General features: G+C 32.5%; 2 protein-coding genes across 2 annotated transcripts; one reads left to right on the top strand and one right to left on the bottom strand.

Moving 5' to 3' along the window:
- Positions 1–10,199: 10,199 nt before the first annotated feature.
- LOC111400895 lies at positions 10,200–13,858 on the bottom strand. The gene is made up of 6 exons (XM_023028347.1): positions 13,651–13,858; positions 13,306–13,565; positions 12,028–13,217; positions 10,980–11,393; positions 10,655–10,878; positions 10,200–10,578 (listed from the first exon to the last, which is right to left on the bottom strand). Exons 2-6 carry the CDS (start codon positions 13,398–13,400, stop codon positions 10,324–10,326), a joined length of 2,178 nt encoding a protein of 725 aa, XP_022884115.1. The 5' UTR covers positions 13,401–13,565; positions 13,651–13,858; the 3' UTR covers positions 10,200–10,323.
- A 3,572-nt stretch (positions 13,859–17,430) lies between these two features.
- On the top strand, positions 17,431–19,499 carry LOC111400894 (myb-related protein 306-like). Its single transcript, XM_023028346.1, has 3 exons — positions 17,431–17,709; positions 17,794–17,923; positions 18,623–19,499. Exons 1-3 carry the CDS (start codon positions 17,577–17,579, stop codon positions 19,266–19,268), a joined length of 909 nt encoding a protein of 302 aa, XP_022884114.1. The 5' UTR covers positions 17,431–17,576; the 3' UTR covers positions 19,269–19,499.
- Positions 19,500–19,727: the final 228 nt, after the last annotated feature.

The raw sequence follows: 19,727 nt of genomic DNA, 5'->3' as shown, positions 1-19,727 counted from the left end.
CTTTCTAAACTTATAGATGTTCTCTAAATTATATAATATGCTCTTAATAGAGAGTATATTAGAGATGATCTTATTTGGTCAAAATACTATTTTGAATAGTGATTTTTAAGAGGATGTGTGCCTTAAAAAAAATGGTTTAGATGCAGAATATTTTATTATGTGAATGTGTTGTTAAAAATGAGTAAAGAGAAAAAAGAGTTTTCAAATAATAATTGTCAAATAGGGGCTTAGATTTGCCTCGAGATCTTATTAAGTTATTGGCCGAGCAAGAGCTGGACTTGAAAGTATTTTGATTCATCAGTCGTGGCGGCTTGTCTTGAGCTCGTGAATCGATTAATTTTTTATTTATTTTATTAATTTTAAAAAACGACCAAAAAAGGAAAAAAAGAAAAAAGAAAAATGCTTGCTCGATCCATTGCCCTCCTCCTATATTAGATTTCAAACTTAGAATTTTTTTATTAAGGAAAAGAGAATAAATGAATTTTTTTTCATCATAATAATAAAAACGGAAATTGGACTTGAATTGCCACTTACTAGATAATGGTAAATTTTGAAGGATGAGAATTTTATCATTTGATTAGACAAAATATGTTGAGGGTGGTTTTTAGGATAAAACATTGTAATCTTGTTTCATACTCGTAAATATATGTACAATTGTTGAGTGAAATCCAGACTTAAGTAAGCGAATAACAATAAAAAAAAATGAAATATCCAGACAAAGCGAATGGATAATTTTCTATTCAAATACAGAAGTACTAACAAAAATTTCAAGATCGATAGAACCATATAAGATTTCTCAAGCTAGGATTAGAAAATAACCACTAGCATTTGTAAGTATTATGCTCTAGGTTCAATCAACTTTAGATATAAATACTTTTATATATATAATTAATGCAATAAAATGACAGATCTATTATTTAATTAATAGACAATTAAATAAATAATAGAGTCCATAGATTCAAATTTTCGTAATTTGTTAATCATAAAGAGTTGTGATTGTGAGATACAAATTACATCTGATTGAATTTTAAATCGTCCGTGGTCGTAAGTAATAACGAGATACGGATATCGTTATTACGGATAGACCATCACGTGTGGTATTTCTTACTTGTGAAGTAAGTAGCTGATCTCACAAGTTAAAGTGTGGTGACACTTAAATGAACACGTGGATGTTTTGTTATAGAACAAAACATTGGAGACCCGTCGAGAGATTCCACATGGATAACTATATGAGTGTCAGTGATTAATCTTTAACGTTCGGTAGTGGAATTTGTCCATTGACTTGAGGTCATCATGGTACCTTATATGAGGACAGTCATACTTTGGCGGTGTTGGATGTTGCTTTGAAAAGGGCCGCTAATACGACATCGTTCGGGTATGTCAAGAATCGTATCAAGGTTGTGATTGGTCAATAAAGGATTCGTCACTCTTAGATAGTAGGAGATTATGATCTGTGTTTCATTCAATTAAGTCGATGATGAAATCCTTGGCCAAGATGTACTCATAAGTCGAAAAGGAGTTTTCGACTTATATTCACTTAATAGTGGAGTGAAAGATATGATCGATGATCGAGATTGGCACAATTTCATATCTCGTAATTGATCGGATCATATTGACGAAGGGATTATAGTTTTACGGTAAACGAACGAATTTGGTTTTGTCATACCACGTGACATTTCTCGTCACATGTATTGCTCTGACACATTGCTAGATGTCAATCAGGGACGGCGAGTGTGAATTGACGATAAATTAAAAGAGTGTTTTAATTTATCAATTTTGATTAGATCAAAATAATATTTCACGTCGTTAGGCATCGTGGTCGGGAACCTAATGGGTCGCACACAAAAGAGAATTGGAAGATTGCAAATTGCCAATTGGTTAATTTAACAATCGTTGGATAAATTAATTAATTGAATTTATTATTTATATTCCCGAATTAATTAATTGGATTAATTAATTCACGGACCGGATTTAATTAATTGGATTAATTAAATATTGAACCGGACCGGGCCGATCCCGTTTGGGTTTATATAAATACATGGCTAGGGTTTGATATCCATATGATTTTCATTATTCTTGCTGGCACAAGAGAGAAAACCCTGGTAGCTGCAATCTTGTTCTCTGTGTGGATTACCGTTGGAGGCTGGACAATTGGACAGCTGTGGATGGCGAATCAAGATTGCTGGAACGAAAAGAATAGCAAAGAAGTTTGCAAATCTGAAAAAGGTACAATTTTATCACAATTTCTATCTAAACACAAAGACGATTTTTTGTGGGAATCGAAAATTATTTTAAATTCCTCTGTGCATGTATAAGTAGATTCCCTACAGTGGTATCAGAGCCTACTTTGTGTTTGTTAGGAATTGATCTTTGATTGTTATTGTTTTTCATGTTTCTAACAATTAAGAAAATTAATTTTCGTATTCAAAATTGGTTTTGAGAAAGAAAATAATATTTTAGAATTGGAATATATATAATTAGAACAAAAAAAAGGGAAGGAAAAAGGCGTGGGATGCCGGCAGCAATAGTTGCTACCGACGACGGCAACGCAGCTGCTGGCTGCCGGTGCTGCAGCGACCGCCGCTGCCAAAAGCGGCAGCAGCGGCGTCCCAAAAGCGAAAGAAAATAAAATAAAATAAAATTTTGTTTAGGGTTTTCAGTTAGTTGGGGAGAGGGGGCTTGCTTTGTAATTTTAGAAATTCAAGGGGGCGGCCTGTAATTAAAAGGGAGGATCAACTTGCAAACTTTAAAAAAAGGGTCATTTCGCAAGAAGTTAATATTGCAGACCCCGGCTGCAATTATAAAGTCGGGGTCAATCTGTAATTATCGAATTAAGGGCTGCTGTGCAATTTTGTAATTTCGAGGGCCCTGTTATTAATTTAAAAGTTGGGTCAAATTGCAATTTTAAAATGGTTTTGAATTTGAGATTTAAAACGATTTTAAATTATTTTTAAATGAGTTTTGACCTATTTTGACTAGACTCCTAATTTTGACTCAAAATTAAAATCTTATTTAAAAATTGACGACATTTTATATTTTCGTTAAAATTGGATTTTGACTTAAACGTTAAACTTTGACCCAATTGAATTTTTATTTTATTTAGGAGTGTTATCCTATATTAAAATATTAATTCAATTTAAATTAAAGTTTGACTTTAATTTAATACTTAATTAAAATTTGATTTTAATTGGTTATTCACTCGAATATATTCTTGTAATTAGAATTGGATTCTAATTTCACATTTAATTAAAATTTGATTTTAATTAAATTGTCTCGTCCTAAATTTCTTCTTGAAATTAGAGTTGGACTCTAATTTGGTATTTAATTAAAATTTTGATTTTAATTAAATTAACTCGACCGAAATTTCTTCTTAGAGTTAGAGTTGGACTCTAATTTGGTATTTAATTAAAATTTTGATTTTAATTAAACTAATTCGCCCTTAATTATTGGAATTAGAGTTAGACTCTAATTTTGTTATTTAATTAAAATTTGATTTTAATTAAACTAATTCGCCCTTAATTATTGGAATTAGAGTTAGACTCTAATTTTGTTATTTAATTAAAATTTGATTTTAATTAAATTCCACCGCCTTAAATTGTGAATTAGAGTTTGACTCTAATTTGATTTTTAATTAAAATTTGATTTTAATTGGATAATCTCGCCATATAATTGTTGAATTAGAGTTGGACTCTAATTTGATATTTAATTAAAATTAGATTTTAATTAAATATGCCTGCTAATTAAATAATTGGTTAATGTGATTAATTAATTATTTAATTGTTCCGATCCTTTTGTCTAAAAGAGTTTAGACGACTTAATTGCTAGAAACTTGAAACTTATTTACATATAATATTAGATATTATATAGGTATACATTTATGTGATGAATGTATTATTAGTGGACGATTATGGACTCGATCATATGGATGTGTTGAATGGTTAATTTTTATTCTTGTTGTTTTCTGGGCCTGAGAGCTCTTACTTGTTTTGGGCCTGCGAGCCCGTTATCATTGTTATTATTATTGTTGCTATGGGCCTGCGAGTCTAATTTCATTTAGACCCACGTGCCAACTAGTATAGGATACATGTTGCAATTGGACTAATTGAAGGAACAAGAAGAGGAGGAGATCATGGAGATGGCGCATTGATACTGTTCAATGCCATACCCCCTAGAAATTGACCAACTAATTTTTCTTATGGCTCGAGAAGACTAAATAGTAAAAGTTCATTATCATCCACACTATTATATTATGTTATATATATTTATTTGCATAGTAGATGCATAATAAAATATATATTATTGTTACAATGAGACCTTTAAATGCAAAATCCCTCCATAAAATATTAGGTCACATTTATAATCGTCTTCCATCATTATAGTGAAAAATCAAAGTCTCAAATCGTCTTAACTTGTTGAGTACACTCAAAGCTGATCCATTAGGGATATGTTTGACACTATGAAATATTTGATATTTCTGAATGACGGGTTTGACGTAACTAAAATTTATCTTTTGTTGAGTACCCTCAAGGAGATAAATTTTAGAGGCGTATTAAGCTAACACATAAGATGTGTGAAAACAAAGAGTTGTCAGTTTAATGATCTGGGAGTTGTATGGAGATACAATTGATAATAGTATCTACCCAAATGTTATACCAAGGTTTGTTGAGTACACTCGAGGTCTTAATATAATAGATGGGATCCCAGCCCACTGGGAGTCAAGTTCGAACTCCATAGATTTATGTAAGAGGGTCATAAATTTTATTTAAACAGTGGGAGCATAATCAATTTAATAAAAGTCCATGTTAAATTAATTGATGCATTTTATATATTATTCTTTCCTTTTTCGTCATTTATATTTATTGAATCGTGAGTAACCATATGTATCTGAATGGCATACTAGATGCCAACAACTAAACTATATTTTCTTAATTGACACCGCAATTTGAAAATTGTTCTCATGCATGAGAAAATTGGTCACGTCCTTGAATAGCCCTTTCCAGAGACACCTGCTGATGACTCGATTAAAGAAGAGGTGGCTACTGTAGTAAACACAGTGATGAGACAGTATTGCACGCATGGGATGCTTGCAACTATGTCACTGAGTTACAAATGCAACTTGAGAGTATAGATGTTAACACATAATTTTTCATTACAAAGAGTTGTATGATAATAATCATGTGTGGAAGGATATGAGACTTCCAAACAACTATACCGATGCAAAATGACAGAGTAATCTTCAATTGATACTTAGACACTGAAGATGATTGACGTTGAGAAATGTCTCAATTAAGTTCAATCATAAACCATGAACTAAGTAGTGACTTGGTTCTAAGTTAATCTAAGATACTTGAAATAAACAATTTATCATGGCATTCACATACGTAAAGGCTCAAGCTCAACCATAACCACCTATGCCGATGTTGATTGGGCCGAGAACTATGATGATGGAAGTTCTACATCTGCCTGCATATGCTTTCTCGATCAAAATCTGACCTCCTGGAGCTCAAAAAACAACGAGCCATTGCAAAATCATCTACTGAAGCGAAGTATAGAGCTCTAGCAACTGCAATATCAGAAACCATTTGATTATTGTCGTTGTTTTAGGAACTTAGCTTAAACATTTCTTCCCCACCAAAATTGCTTTATGGCAACTTGGGTACAACGCTGAAACTCAGCGTTAACCCTGTTCAACATTCCTGGATGAAGCATATTCAAATAGATTTGCATTTTGTTAGAGATATAGTTCTAAAAGGTATGCTGAAAGTTCATCATGTAAATGCCCAAGATCAGCTTGCAGATCTTCTCACAAATCCTTTGCCAAAGCAACAAACGGACCAACTAAGAACCACGATTGGACTTGCGGATGGCAACCTTATCTTGTGGGGGCGTATCAAAGATCATGCCACAAATCAAGCAACAGATCATAACAAAGATAATTAGGCGAGATTCAAGGGTATAACAACCAGTCAATCACAAAAATCAAGCCCTGCATCAGTCACTAATCTCATGGCCACAATTCTAGCTAGCTTCCCTAAAACAATATTGCCTTCCTATAATAGTTTTGCAATCTTTGTATATATAGAGCATATGATTCTTCTGTAAAAAATTATTGCTGTATTGTAACTCATTATTGAATATACAATCAAGATTAAAGTTTTATCATAGGTCCTATGAAATATGTGGTTAAAATTAATTATTGACTTTGAGTTTGATAAAAAATTAAGTTTAATTTCTTTCGAACAGGGTTAGATTTGTCGTTAGAATTAAATTAAATCCAAATTTTAACAACGAATTTTAATTGAATCCAAATTATTGTAAGCAACAGAAGACATTTTTCAAAGTGACTACCTTAGAGTTTAGTGAGCAATGAAAGACATTTTTAAAAGTTTAGTGAGCAATTGAAAACGTTTTCCAAAGTATAGGTATCAAAATTCGACCATCTCAATGTTTTAATGATGTGACGAGGTGCTCCATGTGCATTCCGTTAATCACGTCACCAATTTCGTTAAGAGGTTTCAAACAAATGTTATACTAGTTAGTAACAACCAACATTTTTCAAAGTTTAGTGGTCAAAACTCAACATCTTAAACTTTAGCGAGTAATTGAAAACATATACATAAGTTTAGTGACCATTGGAACAATTAACTCTTTTTTATACTACACTTATTAATGGGGAATTTTTAATTTTTTATGTTTTCTGTGAGTGTCAATTGTTTGCAAGAACATCAATATAGTATGGAAGGCAGAATAGTAAGCCTATTAGCATGTGATATACTTTCCTGGAATCAAATTTCACTCATCTAAGTTGCGATTTAGTGGATGGTGGAAAAACGTAAATGCATTTTATTTTTTTTAAGCACAGAAAGGAAAACTTGTAAACACATTTCTTTCAAGATGAAAGGGGTAAGGTTAACATAAATTAGATTGTCCTTTGAATATGTTGAACTCAAACAACTGCTTGTGGAAGAAATGTTTTGAAAAAAAAAACACTTTTTTTTTAGTATTAATATAACACACCCTCATTGTCAAACTCAGTGGCACCCAATGTGGATGTCAAGTAAATTTAACATATCGTCTTAACAAAGCTACCACTTTTGATCTATAATTTGAAAAGGATTAATATACTGTGGAATTATTTTTGGATCTTGCAAGTAAGTACAAGTTGAGTTTATAGTGGATATTTGGATATGCTTCTTAATCTGGCTATAACCTTGTTTGCTGGACTATGCTATAGATGTGAGGAAAAGGGTTCGATTGCTTCTCATTTCTACAATAAGTTTTAATGAAGAGTGGATTCTTAATATGTTGAATTCATTATGTTTATGCAGTTTCTCTTGTTGGGAGCTGTTCCATTTCCAAAGGATGTGCCTCGGCTGAAGCAGCTTGGAGTTGGAGGTGTGATTACTCTTAATGAGCCCTATGAAACTTTGGTATCGACATCTTTGTACCATGTAAGTGGTTATTAGATATATGACATTGTTTTCTCTTCCTGGTGTTGGACATCATCAAGTATCAACTACGATTATTTTCTGGGTTAAAACTGAATATTTCTCCTCCCAAAATTTTGTCAGTATTTATTACCACGGATGGTCTTCGCTATAGTTGGTATCTGCTCTCTGTAAATCCATGTTCTTTTGTTATGGTTCTTATAATAATAAGTTTTGATGCTATTGATGTTTATTGAATGTATGCAAAAATGATGTGTGAATGTGGTGCACAGAACGTGGTGTATTTTTCGTATATGACTGATTAATTTAGTTTCAGCTGAAGCTTGATATTAGAATTATTATTATTATTTTTATTCACGTCTTTATACTGTGGTTTCTGGCATCAACTTATGATCTAAATGCATGCCTCTTGGTAGATTCTTAGGAATGATCGGGCAGCGTATATCTGAAAAGACTGGTTTACTTTTGGCACACCACTGTATGTTTTAATCATGCTATTCTTATTTTCTATGTCCAGGCATCTATAGCCATATAGCTCTATCATTTTTGCTTACCTATAGGGTGTTGAAAGGTTGAGTATTGCTCTGTAATTTCATTCTACTTATCTTTATCTCAAAAGTTAATTGAGTGGATAATAAATAATGATGATTATGTACTGATGGTTCATGTTGTAGTTGTGAATGTGGTGCTTTGGAGAAACGATACATTCTGCCGCGACATATCCTGTGGATGTTGTGCAAAACAATTTAAAAGTACAAATGATACATAATTTAATACTTTTCTGTTCTAGCGATGGAAAAATGCCCTTCCCTGCCATGCCATGCCTTGCCTTGCCTTGAATTGGGGAGTGATTCACCCATTTTGTTGGTGCCCCAGGTCAAGGATGGGGCAGGGGCATTTTGCCTTCCTTGTTCCATTTGTGAGTTATGGATAGCACTTATATAGGCAAGGAATGGTCCTCTTTGAGTATTTACATTTGTTTCCATGAATTTTTGTACATTGGAAAAAGCATTACATATTTCACAATCAAAACAAATACAAAGGATCAATTTAGTTTCTTTATTCACTTTACCTTCACGTCGTTCTTTCTTTATTATTCCCAGGCTCATGAGATAGACCATCTAGTAATTCCGACTAGGGATTATCTTCTAAAAGCTCTTTTAACCACACAAAATACTTTCAAAATATTATCTAAACAGGTTCAAAAGCATCTTCCTAATTTCATAAGGAGCTTTTGACTTCTCAAAGTCTTACCAATAGGGTGCAGCTATATTTTCCTGAAGAGAATTCACGCAGAAATCTATGGCTAATGATAGAAGTAATATATCACAAAGACTGGCAATACATTAACAAGAATATAGCATAATTAAGATTAGACGAATTTTAGAAAAATCAATTTGTGAAGTGGTTGAAAATATTCTCAACAAATTAAAATTTGGCTTGTTTGATGACCTTAAAGCATCTACAATAGATTCTTTAATGCTCCAAAAAACTATTTAAATTCAAAATTTAAGAGCATCTTCAAGATTCTATAGTTTTAAAGAGTATATTCTATCATTTAAATAGCATCTATAAATTTATAGAGTTAAGATTTTGAAGTATTCTAACAAACTTTTTATATTTAACACTTAATTTTACTACTCACAAAAAATATTTATTATTTTTCTTTATCTTTTTTTTTTTAAACTAGCATTTCTCTAAATTATTTTATTATTTTCCTATATAGAAAATTGAAACACTTTGAGTGTGTTTAATTAAAGAGAGTGGGTTTGAGTCGTTTGACTCATATTTAAAGAGTCACTTGGAAATACTTTTATAATTAAATGCATTCAAAAAATTTCAATTTTCAATGTAAGAAAATAATAAAATAATCTAAAGAAAATTAGTTAAAGTAAAATATAGAGAAAAATGATAAATATTTTTTGGGAGTAGTAAAATTTAGTGTTAGATATAAAGTGTATGTTGGACTACTTCAAAATTTTTACTTTCTAAACTTATAGATGTTCTCTAAATTATATAATAGGCTCTTAATAGAGACTAGAGAGTATATTGGAGATGATCTTATTTGGTCAAAATACTATTTTGAATAGTGATTTTTAGGAGGATGTGTGCCTTAAAAAAACAAAAAAAGAGTTTAGGTGTAGAATATTTTATTATATGAATGTGTTGTTAAATATGAGTAAAGAGAAAAAAGAGTTTTCAAATAATAATTGTCAAAGATGGGCTTAGATTTGCTTCGAGATCTTATTTAAGTTATTGGCCGAGCAAGAGCTGGACTTGAAAGTATTTTGATTCATCAGTCGTGGCGGCTTGTCTTGAGCTCGTGAATCGATTAATTTTTTTATTTATTTTATTAATTTTAAAAAACGACCAAAAAAAGGAAAAAAAGAAAAAAAAAAAAGAAAAATGCTTGCTCGATCCATTGCCCTCCTTCTATATTAGATTTCAAACATTCTTTTTCAGAGTACATTTCCAATGACACTTTTAAAATTTAGAATTTTTTTATTAAGGAAAAGAGAATAAATGAATTTTTTTCATCATCATAATAATAAAAACGGAAATTGGACTTGAATTACCACTTACTAGATAATGGTAAATTTTGAAGGATGAGAATTTTATCATTTGATTAGACGACATATGTTGAGGGTGGTTTTTAGGATAAAACATTGTAATCTTGTTTCATACTTGTAAATATAGGTACAATTGCCGAGTGAAATCAAGAATCAAGTGAGCGAATAACAATAAAAAATATGAAACATCAAGACAAAATGAACGGATAATTTTCTATTCAAATACAAAACTACTAACAAAAATTTCAAGATCGATAGAACCATATAAGATTTCTCGAGCTAGGATTAGAAAATAACTACTAGCATTAACATGGGAAAAGCAAAAACGAGGGTTGCACATTTATTTTCCTGTTCGAAAGACTAATTCTAGTTAGCTTGTTACGACACCAGATCAACTGGTCTTTGCTTATTCTCGACATACGTAAAACTCTAGACACCAATTTCACATCGACTTGAGCGAAAAAAAAGAGCACTTGGTCTGAATCATCATCTCTATAACGTCGGATTCTCCTCAGTATACAGTTTTCACTTCTCAAAATGTCTTTGAGCTTTCTCTCTTTCTGCATTTATCAAGAGAAAATTACTAGAAAGTTTATAATTTAAACAAGATTCATCAATTTAGTCTCATGAAGCAACCTTTTGAAGTGTCTTTCTGACTTCCATCAAAAGCTCAAGGTCTTCAGGATTGTGAAGCACAGGTGTTTCCTTTGCACTTGTACTGGCGCAACCCCTATCAGCTCGAACAAATCGCCAAAATATTCGTATCGACTCTTCTACAATCTCCACCAGCATGTCAGTCGTGATAATGTATTCGTCTCTGTCTTTCTTTCTTGCCTTCTTTTTGTCTCTGAAGCTATCCACTGCAAGTAGCCAAATTACGTAAATCAGTGCTTTTAGTTTTTGAGGACGAAATAGTTCATCTTGTAAGATTACTCGGGTTGTGAATTTGATGAAAATTCACCTTTTATGACAGGAACTTGAAGAAGAGTTCGAAGGACACATCGACTCTTGATGTAGTTTTCAACTCTTGGCCCTTGGAAAGGTTCGTCTTCAATAAATCTTTGCATGAGCACTTGAAACTGCTGAAATTCACCAGCAACTTCATTATAGCGATGGATTCCACGAGGATCGGAATCCCATAAGTCTAAGGCCTTTTCATACTGCCAATGTAAGAATTCCCAAGAAAGACACATCTGTCCAACATATACCACTTCAAGATCACCGCGCAATTCTTTAAAGAAATTCTGCATTGGATCACTGTCACGGCTTCCATGCTTGAATAGCGAAAGATTAAACGGAAAAAGGGATTTGAGCATTGGAACTGATGGTCTGCGCCTTGAAATTGACTGAAGAGGATCCTTTAGCTGCAAAAAACCTGTGAATACAATTGCAATAGGACAGTTCAAAAACTTTAGGGACTCGAGGAGCAGCTGACCTAAAAACTCAAGAGTTATTGCAAATTGGGATAAATTCTGTTATGTCTTGGAAATATGAGAGTTTGGTAAAGAATTTAAAGAAGGAATTCAATGGGACAACATAACATTTGGACAAGAATTTTAATGCAACAAACTATGAATTCTCCTTCTCAGCCACACCTCAGTATGTTCTGTCGTCCACCGTGTTTTTATATAGTATTTAATATGTTGGACTGGATAACACGGATTGTATGAAAGAAAAGTATGAAGTTAAAAACTCGTCCCGTGTTATCTAGTAGTGTTAGGAAAAATGCTTTTAATGCCTCGTACCAGCGAAGGTTCATGTTATTCCTGTTTCTGCAGAACCCAACTAACAGATACTGTGGTCCTATCTTCAACGCCTAAAGTATTAAAAGTAGGTTGCTTCATTCATGTCCATGGATTATGGTTCTTAACAAGTAAAAATATGATAATTAATATACAGACAAAAAGAATAAAAGCATCATTATCTACAAATTTAATCGAGATAAAGAACGAAGAAGTGTTCCAAAGTCGTAAATGAAAGATGATGAATAAATCGAATACATGACTGACCTATTGCATACATCTTCTGGTAATTCAAGATATCAAATTTTCGCATCCTTTCTCTGTAGCACTTGGAGAATTTGTGAAGCTCATCGATGCAATCTTCAAGCTGGAATTTCTCGTCAATTTTCCATGGTTTCAAGTCATCCATCATCTTAGGAGACTCGGATTCTTCTAAAATGGTGGGCAACCCTGTGGCCCTAACCTTTCTAAGTTCCATTTTCAACTGCTCAATCAATTCTTGATGTTCCCACAATGACTCTAATTTGTTTGCATCCTCAGAGTTCGATTTTGATGAATCTTTTGACTTCTGGTTTTCAAAATCATCTGCACCATTTTTATCCACAAATTGCTCCATTGTTTTCTTCTCTGAATCTACAATAAAATCGCTCTCAGACAGAAAATTTGAGGTTAACCTATCTCGATTCTGTAAATTATCCTCTCCTAATTTCCTAAGATCTTCCATTACATCAATGTCTTCACCATCAAGTTCATTTGACAATTCACCTTCTGAATCCAAATTCTCCTTTTCACCATCAGTATCCATCGAAGCATCAAAATCAAACTCTCCATCCGAAAGGAAGCCCTCGCTGTATGAATAAGCTGAGCTATTCATGACATCACGAATGTGCTCAAAACTCGTTGATTCAGAATCAGAATCAATAACCACGGAATTTTTCTCCAAATGGGATTGGCCTTCATCCAAAAATCCACGAGCACTTCCAAAATAGTTTTCCTCTTCAACCACTCGTTCTTCCTCTACAGAAAATTCAATTCTCTCATCAACATTATTTTCATTTCCTTCCACAAGAATATCAGCCGATTCATTATGAACTTTCTCCGAGGTTTTCTCATGCAAACACTCATCAACAATAATTTCATCATTTTCATAACAATCCTGATATCTGTCTTTATTCCTAATTTCCTTCGCTGTAAAAATTGCCTCTTCATCTACAAAAGGAACCAATTCAGAATTAAATAAATTACTCGTTTCTTTCTTGCTTCTACCAAAATCTTCAAAAGTTGGAAACTTGAAATTCAGAAAGCCCTCTGATTTCTCTTCCTCAACCTCATTTTCAACACCTCTAAACTCGGCAGGATCTTTTTCCGATTTAGACTCTGTTTCTGAAACATTTTTTTTTCCTTTCACATTGTAATAATTTACATTACCCTTTACAGAACTCCCATCTTTTGGCAGCCTGTAAGCAAATAAAATTTGAATGTAAAACAGATAAACCCAGAATTTCTTTAAGAAAAGGAATCTTCTTAAATTAAAAATATACGTACCTGAAGATTACTGTGGAGATGAAACTCAACAGAGCATGTAAAATAGAAACTAGTTTATGGACCAGGAACTGAATAACAGAAGAACCCATGTTCATAAAACTGAAGAAGTGAGCAAACACAGACACCTTTTGGGCATATCCATTAATTTTTATCGGCCTGAAAAAATTCAGTTGGAAGCAAGAAACAGAGAACAGGGCAACAGGGCAGTTGAAGAATTTATGGCTTCTTTGAATATTTCAAACTCGGATTGGACCTTTCACCTGTAAACAGATCGATTAATGATAAACTGACTCGGAAGAAATTGAAATCCGACCTAAATGGAGAGTTTCAAGGGGAGATAGGTACCTGTCAGCGACCGGACCAAAGCTAATTAGCCTCATTGCTTAGAGCCTAGGTATCCTCTTCTCTATTACATAAAACCATGCACAAATAATATATATATTTTTACGTGTAAAATCACAGAGAGGTCCGGGGTGAGTCTATCAGAATTATCAGTTGAGAGGTCTATTTGTTCTGCCGGAAGGGTGAAAATGAAATGAAATCGAAAGTTTACAATTCTTTCCAGATAAGTAATTATAACATTATAATGAAATTGTACGTCAACTCGAGATAATTGAGTGTGAGAAATTTTGGGGGAGAATATGGAATGGTCCCACTATTATATGCGAATTTCCTAATTAATTATTTTTAATTGAAAAAGAAAGAAAACTATTCGTGAGAGTAATTAGCTAAATAAACGAGTGTTAAGGATGTATTGTGTTGTTTCGAATAAATCTTTTAACATGTTATTCTCGATGATGGAGATAATATAAATGCTTAGAACAAGATTAATAGTATGAATTTTGCTTATCCTCCTTTATCTTTTGTATCTTATTCACTCACTACATGCATAAGTTATTAGCGATGTGTAATGTTCTTGAGTAGGTTTACCACGTTTGGTGCATGATTGGGGGTGACAAATGGGGTGTTTCTTGCTATCGAATAGCAAAAAACTTGTGTGAGTCGCACGTCAATTACTCTTAAGTGGCTCATATTTTTTACAACTTCATTAATCTTTTAAAAAAATATAATTTTTCATGTTGATTTTTTTTTTTTTTTTTACAATTTAGTTTGTGATATATTTTTTTTGGGGAAGTGAAAAGTGCAATTTTCAATTAAGAAAATAAATTGGTGGGTCGCGAGCCAACTTGACTTGGTCCATTTAACAATCTTGTTATAATTAAAAGGCTTAATTAAAAAACGTGTGCAATATTGCAAATCAATGTTTTCGGAGGATTAAGATTTTTAATCCTAGATTTTCAAGGTTGTCAAATCATAAATCTTAATAAATTTCTTTTGTTATCACACACGCATTACATTACTCATTTAATTTAGAGTAATGTTATTCGTAGTCGCTTACTGTCGCAGTCGTCTTACGTGACATATACATGGCAGGTGATTATTTGATACATTAATGTGGTAATTTTTTTATTCATTAATGTATTAAATAACCACATGTCATGTGTATGTCACGTAGAGCGATTGCTGTAGTGAACGACTGCAAATAGCATTATTTTTTAATTTAACTTGTCAAATATAGTCACCTAAATTAATGTTTTGGCAAAGTGGGTTCCTAATTTTCATTTTTCTCATATTATTTTCTTTTATTTGTTTCTTCTTGGTTGTAATTATATTGTTGCACAGTATTAGGGATAGGGGACCGGAGGAGGCTGATATCAATGTAATTAATAATTTGTGGTACATAAATTTTTGAACCTCTAATAGACCAGGATCCGGACCCGGTGCTACATCAAACAGTATATTTTAGGCCCAGCATTATTCATAGGTTTGGACACAAGGACGATGCCCCTTAATTACTTCCCCCAATATTTGTGACACGTATCAATTAAATAAATTGATGGTTTTTACTTTTAGTGCTTGTTAATTGATTGACCCCCTCTAAACCAACTATTGTTTTATTTTTCCAATCTTTATATATAATTTCGAAGGATTATTTTTGTTGGGTGTCCATTTTTGAACACACGGTGGCCCCTATTGGAAAGGGCGCCGGTGGGCTAGGCACACCCTCCAATAGGGGGCACCGGGTGTCCATTTTGAACACCCTTATACACACGGCTGTGTACATGTAGCAACTTACAAAGAAAAAAAAAAGTACAAGAAAAATATTAATTACAGAAAAGTAGCATAAAAAACATTGACATCAGATCGATAGTTTTTTACAAGGAGCCCAATTAGGTGGAATGACATTTTTTTTTTAATTTAATTTTGCAAAAGTGGATTTTCTGGACTAAGCGGTAGTGAGCTTAATAGAAAATGGGTCTTTAAGCCCACCGGGAATTTTAGTTTTTTCCGCGGATTAATTGGCTTTGGATAGTGATGACATAAAAAACCCACCTCGTGAAGAGAAAAAAAATTAAAAATAATTTTATTTCTAAACAATTCATTCATTAAAAACCTATTTAGAATTTGTATTTTATTCCCTAATAATAGCATAACTCGAAATTTAAAAAATAAAATAAAATAACAATAATAAACGGGGCAAACCCTACACTCCCCATTTTGTTCTCATTGTGTGGAATTTTAGTAGTAGTTGAACATCTGAAATACCATTGTGACAAGTTGAAATAATGGCTGATGAGATACATACTCATCTCGACAGTATGAAAATCGTCAAAGGTAAACATATTGTATCTAAACACAAAAGCTGTTGGATATTTTGGGTAATATTAAAAGTTTATATTATGCGACTTTAAGTAAATATCTAAAAATAAGACCCCTTAGCGCTACATTCGATATATAACATGAATTGAACAGTGTTAAATAAAACACATGCATCAATGAATCTACATAAGTTTTCCAGCTTGGCCAAATTACCAAAAGCTTTTTCACGTTAGTCGAAGTGAATAGGCTCGTCGTTGCATGAAATGGAACACTTATCGGATATGGTTATAGTAATTGAACATCCCAAACATGCTTCATTTTCTATACATTTCACCTAATATAAACCATATAAAATTAATAAACAAATGCAAACTATCTTGCACAAACAATTAATATAAAAAAACACATACAAATTTATAGATATAATAATTATTACGTATCTTACAGCAATTCTTACCTCATAATTTATAGATATATACTCCTAATTATAAATTGGAGTAATTATATATAAAGATGGTATATAAGTATAGTGCGATGAAAAAGAAAAGTGAAAAGGGTAGATGGTCCCATCTCATAATTTCCCATTTATTGCTCTCACATGCTGAATTTTTGAAGAGAAAAATGCAACGTGAGACTATTTATTAGCCATTTCTTGCTCTGATCAGCCTCCATCTCCTGACCACAGAGTCTTGACTTTTTAATTCTAATTGTGACTAAAGTTATTGTTTGTTGCACTTTACATGAAGAATATCGAATTTCTTTTTGGATTTCAAATTTCAATTTTTTTTTCTTTTTTCATCTAAATATTATTATTATTATTTTATTTTTTGTGCTGGAACTCTTAACAACTTTAGAGGGAATTGAAGATAACAAACGATTTTTTCAAAATGGAATCTGATTTATAAAGTTTGCTCATATACATTTGAATACAAAGAACAAGGACATGAAACATACGAGTTAACTTAGGAATCGGACAGGAACACATGGTCAAGAGATCCCAAATTCATTCGTGTCAACTTGTTAAGTTCTTGCATACTTGGAAAAATGTTAGGAGCACCTGAACTTCTCTGACGGTTGAGAAGACAGTCATGGACTCTCTGACGTTCAAGTTAGTCAAATGTCGAAAAATACTGTGCGTGTGGAAAGGGCAATGGACAAGAGCAAAGTGTCAGAAGAAATATTATTAAGCAATCTTATTCTTGAAGTTAAATTGCATTATCTTACCAAGTGTGAGCTTTATAATAAAATGGATAGAATAGATATAGATATTAGAAAATAATAATAAAAATAAAACAGATGTAAAGAATACTATAGTAAGCCTAAATTAGGGTTTTCAATATACAAGAGGCAAAGCACATTGAATGAAACGCGGTTTTGCTGAGGCAAAAGACAGATGGAGCTGACTTTAGTGAGTCCATGGCTGAGAAAAGCATTAATTTTGCTGTCAACTTTTACATAATTTCCTCTAGGTCAATTATTGTCTCTTCAATTCATTCTCTATATATGAAGATCAAACAATCCCAGACCATCACCACTAATTCCAATCTCAGCCATATATATAAATATTTTGACCTGGACGTTTTGAGCAAAAGTACAAAGGAGAAGTAGATATGGGCAGACCACCTTGTTATGATAAAGTTGGTGTGAAGAAAGGGCCGTGGACTCCTGAAGAAGACATAAAATTGGTGTCTTATGTTAAAGAACATGGTCCTGGAAATTGGAGGGCTGTACCTACAAATGCAGGTTATACAATTTCCTCGATTTTCTGAAAAACAATGTTAATTAGTTAGCTAGACGGTGTCAAGTGATCGATGTTCGTTTTTTCAGGTTTGCGTAGATGCAGTAAGAGTTGCAGGCTAAGATGGGCTAATTATCTTCGGCCAGGGATCAAAAGGGGGAATTTCACTGTACATGAAGAGAAGATTATCATTCAGCTTCAAGCTCTTTTGGGCAACAAGTATATTCTCATCCCCTCTCATCGTTATACGTATCGCTTGATAGAGCTTCTATTATTACTTCTGTTTTTTGTAAAATAATTTTTCGAGGAAGCTAAGTGCTCATTTGATATGGCTTTTGAAAAGTCAAAAAAAGCTTTTGGCAATCAAAAGTTGCTTTTAGACCTGTTTGACTAATTTTATGAAAAGCTTCTAGTCAAAATAACTTTTAAAAGAAATTGATTCAATGTAATTTCATCTAAAAGTACTTATGAAATAAAAAACTCTTTTAAAAAGTAATTTTCATATAAAAATTAAAATAACTTCTTTCAAAAGTTTTTCTACATAAAGTAAAAGTAAAAGTCATGCTAAATGAAACCTTAAAGTTAGCTTTCTTTAAAAGTCTTCTAGTTGGACAAAACACTTTTCAAAAAATTATCTGAATATATTCAATAATAGCTTATTAATGTCAGAAACAATTTTTGCATTTTCAGAAGCCCTAAATCTGTTGATTGTGCTGCATGTATATAATAATAGGTTTACATACACGTGATATAGTAAGATATGATTATGTCAGAATTTCTTCGACCAAATTTTATTAATAAAAACAAAAATAAAATAAAAAACTTACTTCTCCACCCTCCTCATCTATATATAAACTAATATGCACAAGTAGCATCAGTCCAACAACAATGGCTAAAAGAGTGTGAATCTAATTGCAGATGGGCTTCCATAGCTTCTTATCTCCCGGAACGAACAGATAATGACATAAAAAACTATTGGAATACACATTTGAAGAAGAAGGTAAAAAATCTTCCATCTTCAAACTTCGAAGCTCACTCAATTACGAGAGGTCAATGGGAAATGAAGCTACAAACAGATATCAACATGGCAAAACAAGCACTCCATGATGCATTATCATATCAAAATACAAGCAATTTCACTGAATTAATCCCAGAATTCAAACCGCCTGATACAAAATCTGGAAAAGAATTTACATATGCGTCCAGCACTGAAAATATTGCCAGATTACTTAAACAATGGGCGATAAATAGACCAAAATCTTCAATTACTCAAAATTCAGTCGATTGCAGCGCTCGTGAATCCATTCCTAGTCCATGCACCGAGAGAAAAAGTGGAAATACGTTATCTGAATCACTATTCTGGTTTGGATCCGCATCATTTGATTCTTCAAACTCTGAAATTGAATTTTCCGGAACCGGTTCTCCTGAAGCTGGTTTTCTCCATGGGGAAAGCAAACTTGACCCGACTGCACTGGGTCCGACCCATTTGTCAACTCTGGAAAATCTGCTACTTGATGACCAATGGAAGGAATGCGTATTTGATGAAAGTCTGGATTTATTTTAGAATGGTTTTATTTTTTATTTTTTGTTCTAGGCCCTCACATTAAGCAATTTTTACTGTTTAGTCCCAGTCTAATAATTTCATTCGCCATTATTTATAATGAATGCTATTCGGGAAGTGTTATGAACTTCATTATAAGTGCTTGTTTGTGCCTCATTATTTGTGAGTAATGTATTATGAAATAGTGATTGATATTGAAATGTGTAATTGAAAAAGAACGAAAAAAATTTTATGTACGTGTAACATTATTTTAATGAAAAATGTGTGGTTGAAAATGAGTACTAAAAAATAATGTGGTAGAATATGAAAAAATGGTAGACAAACAAAGCCTAATTCTTATTTATTTCCCATTATTTCCAATAGCCAAAATTGAATTTTGACTAACGTCGCAATGTTTTCAATTATCGATCAATCATATCATTTTCTACTTTCAATTTATCTTGACTCAATTACAATGCCTCA

The sequence above is a fragment of the Olea europaea genome, chromosome 10 (genome assembly GCF_002742605.1).
Source record: "Olea europaea var. sylvestris chromosome 10, O_europaea_v1, whole genome shotgun sequence".
Lineage (NCBI taxonomy): Eukaryota > Viridiplantae > Streptophyta > Magnoliopsida > Lamiales > Oleaceae > Olea > Olea europaea.
The sequence above is the reverse complement of the archived record's forward strand: the minus strand, read 5'-3'. Positions and strand labels throughout refer to the sequence as shown.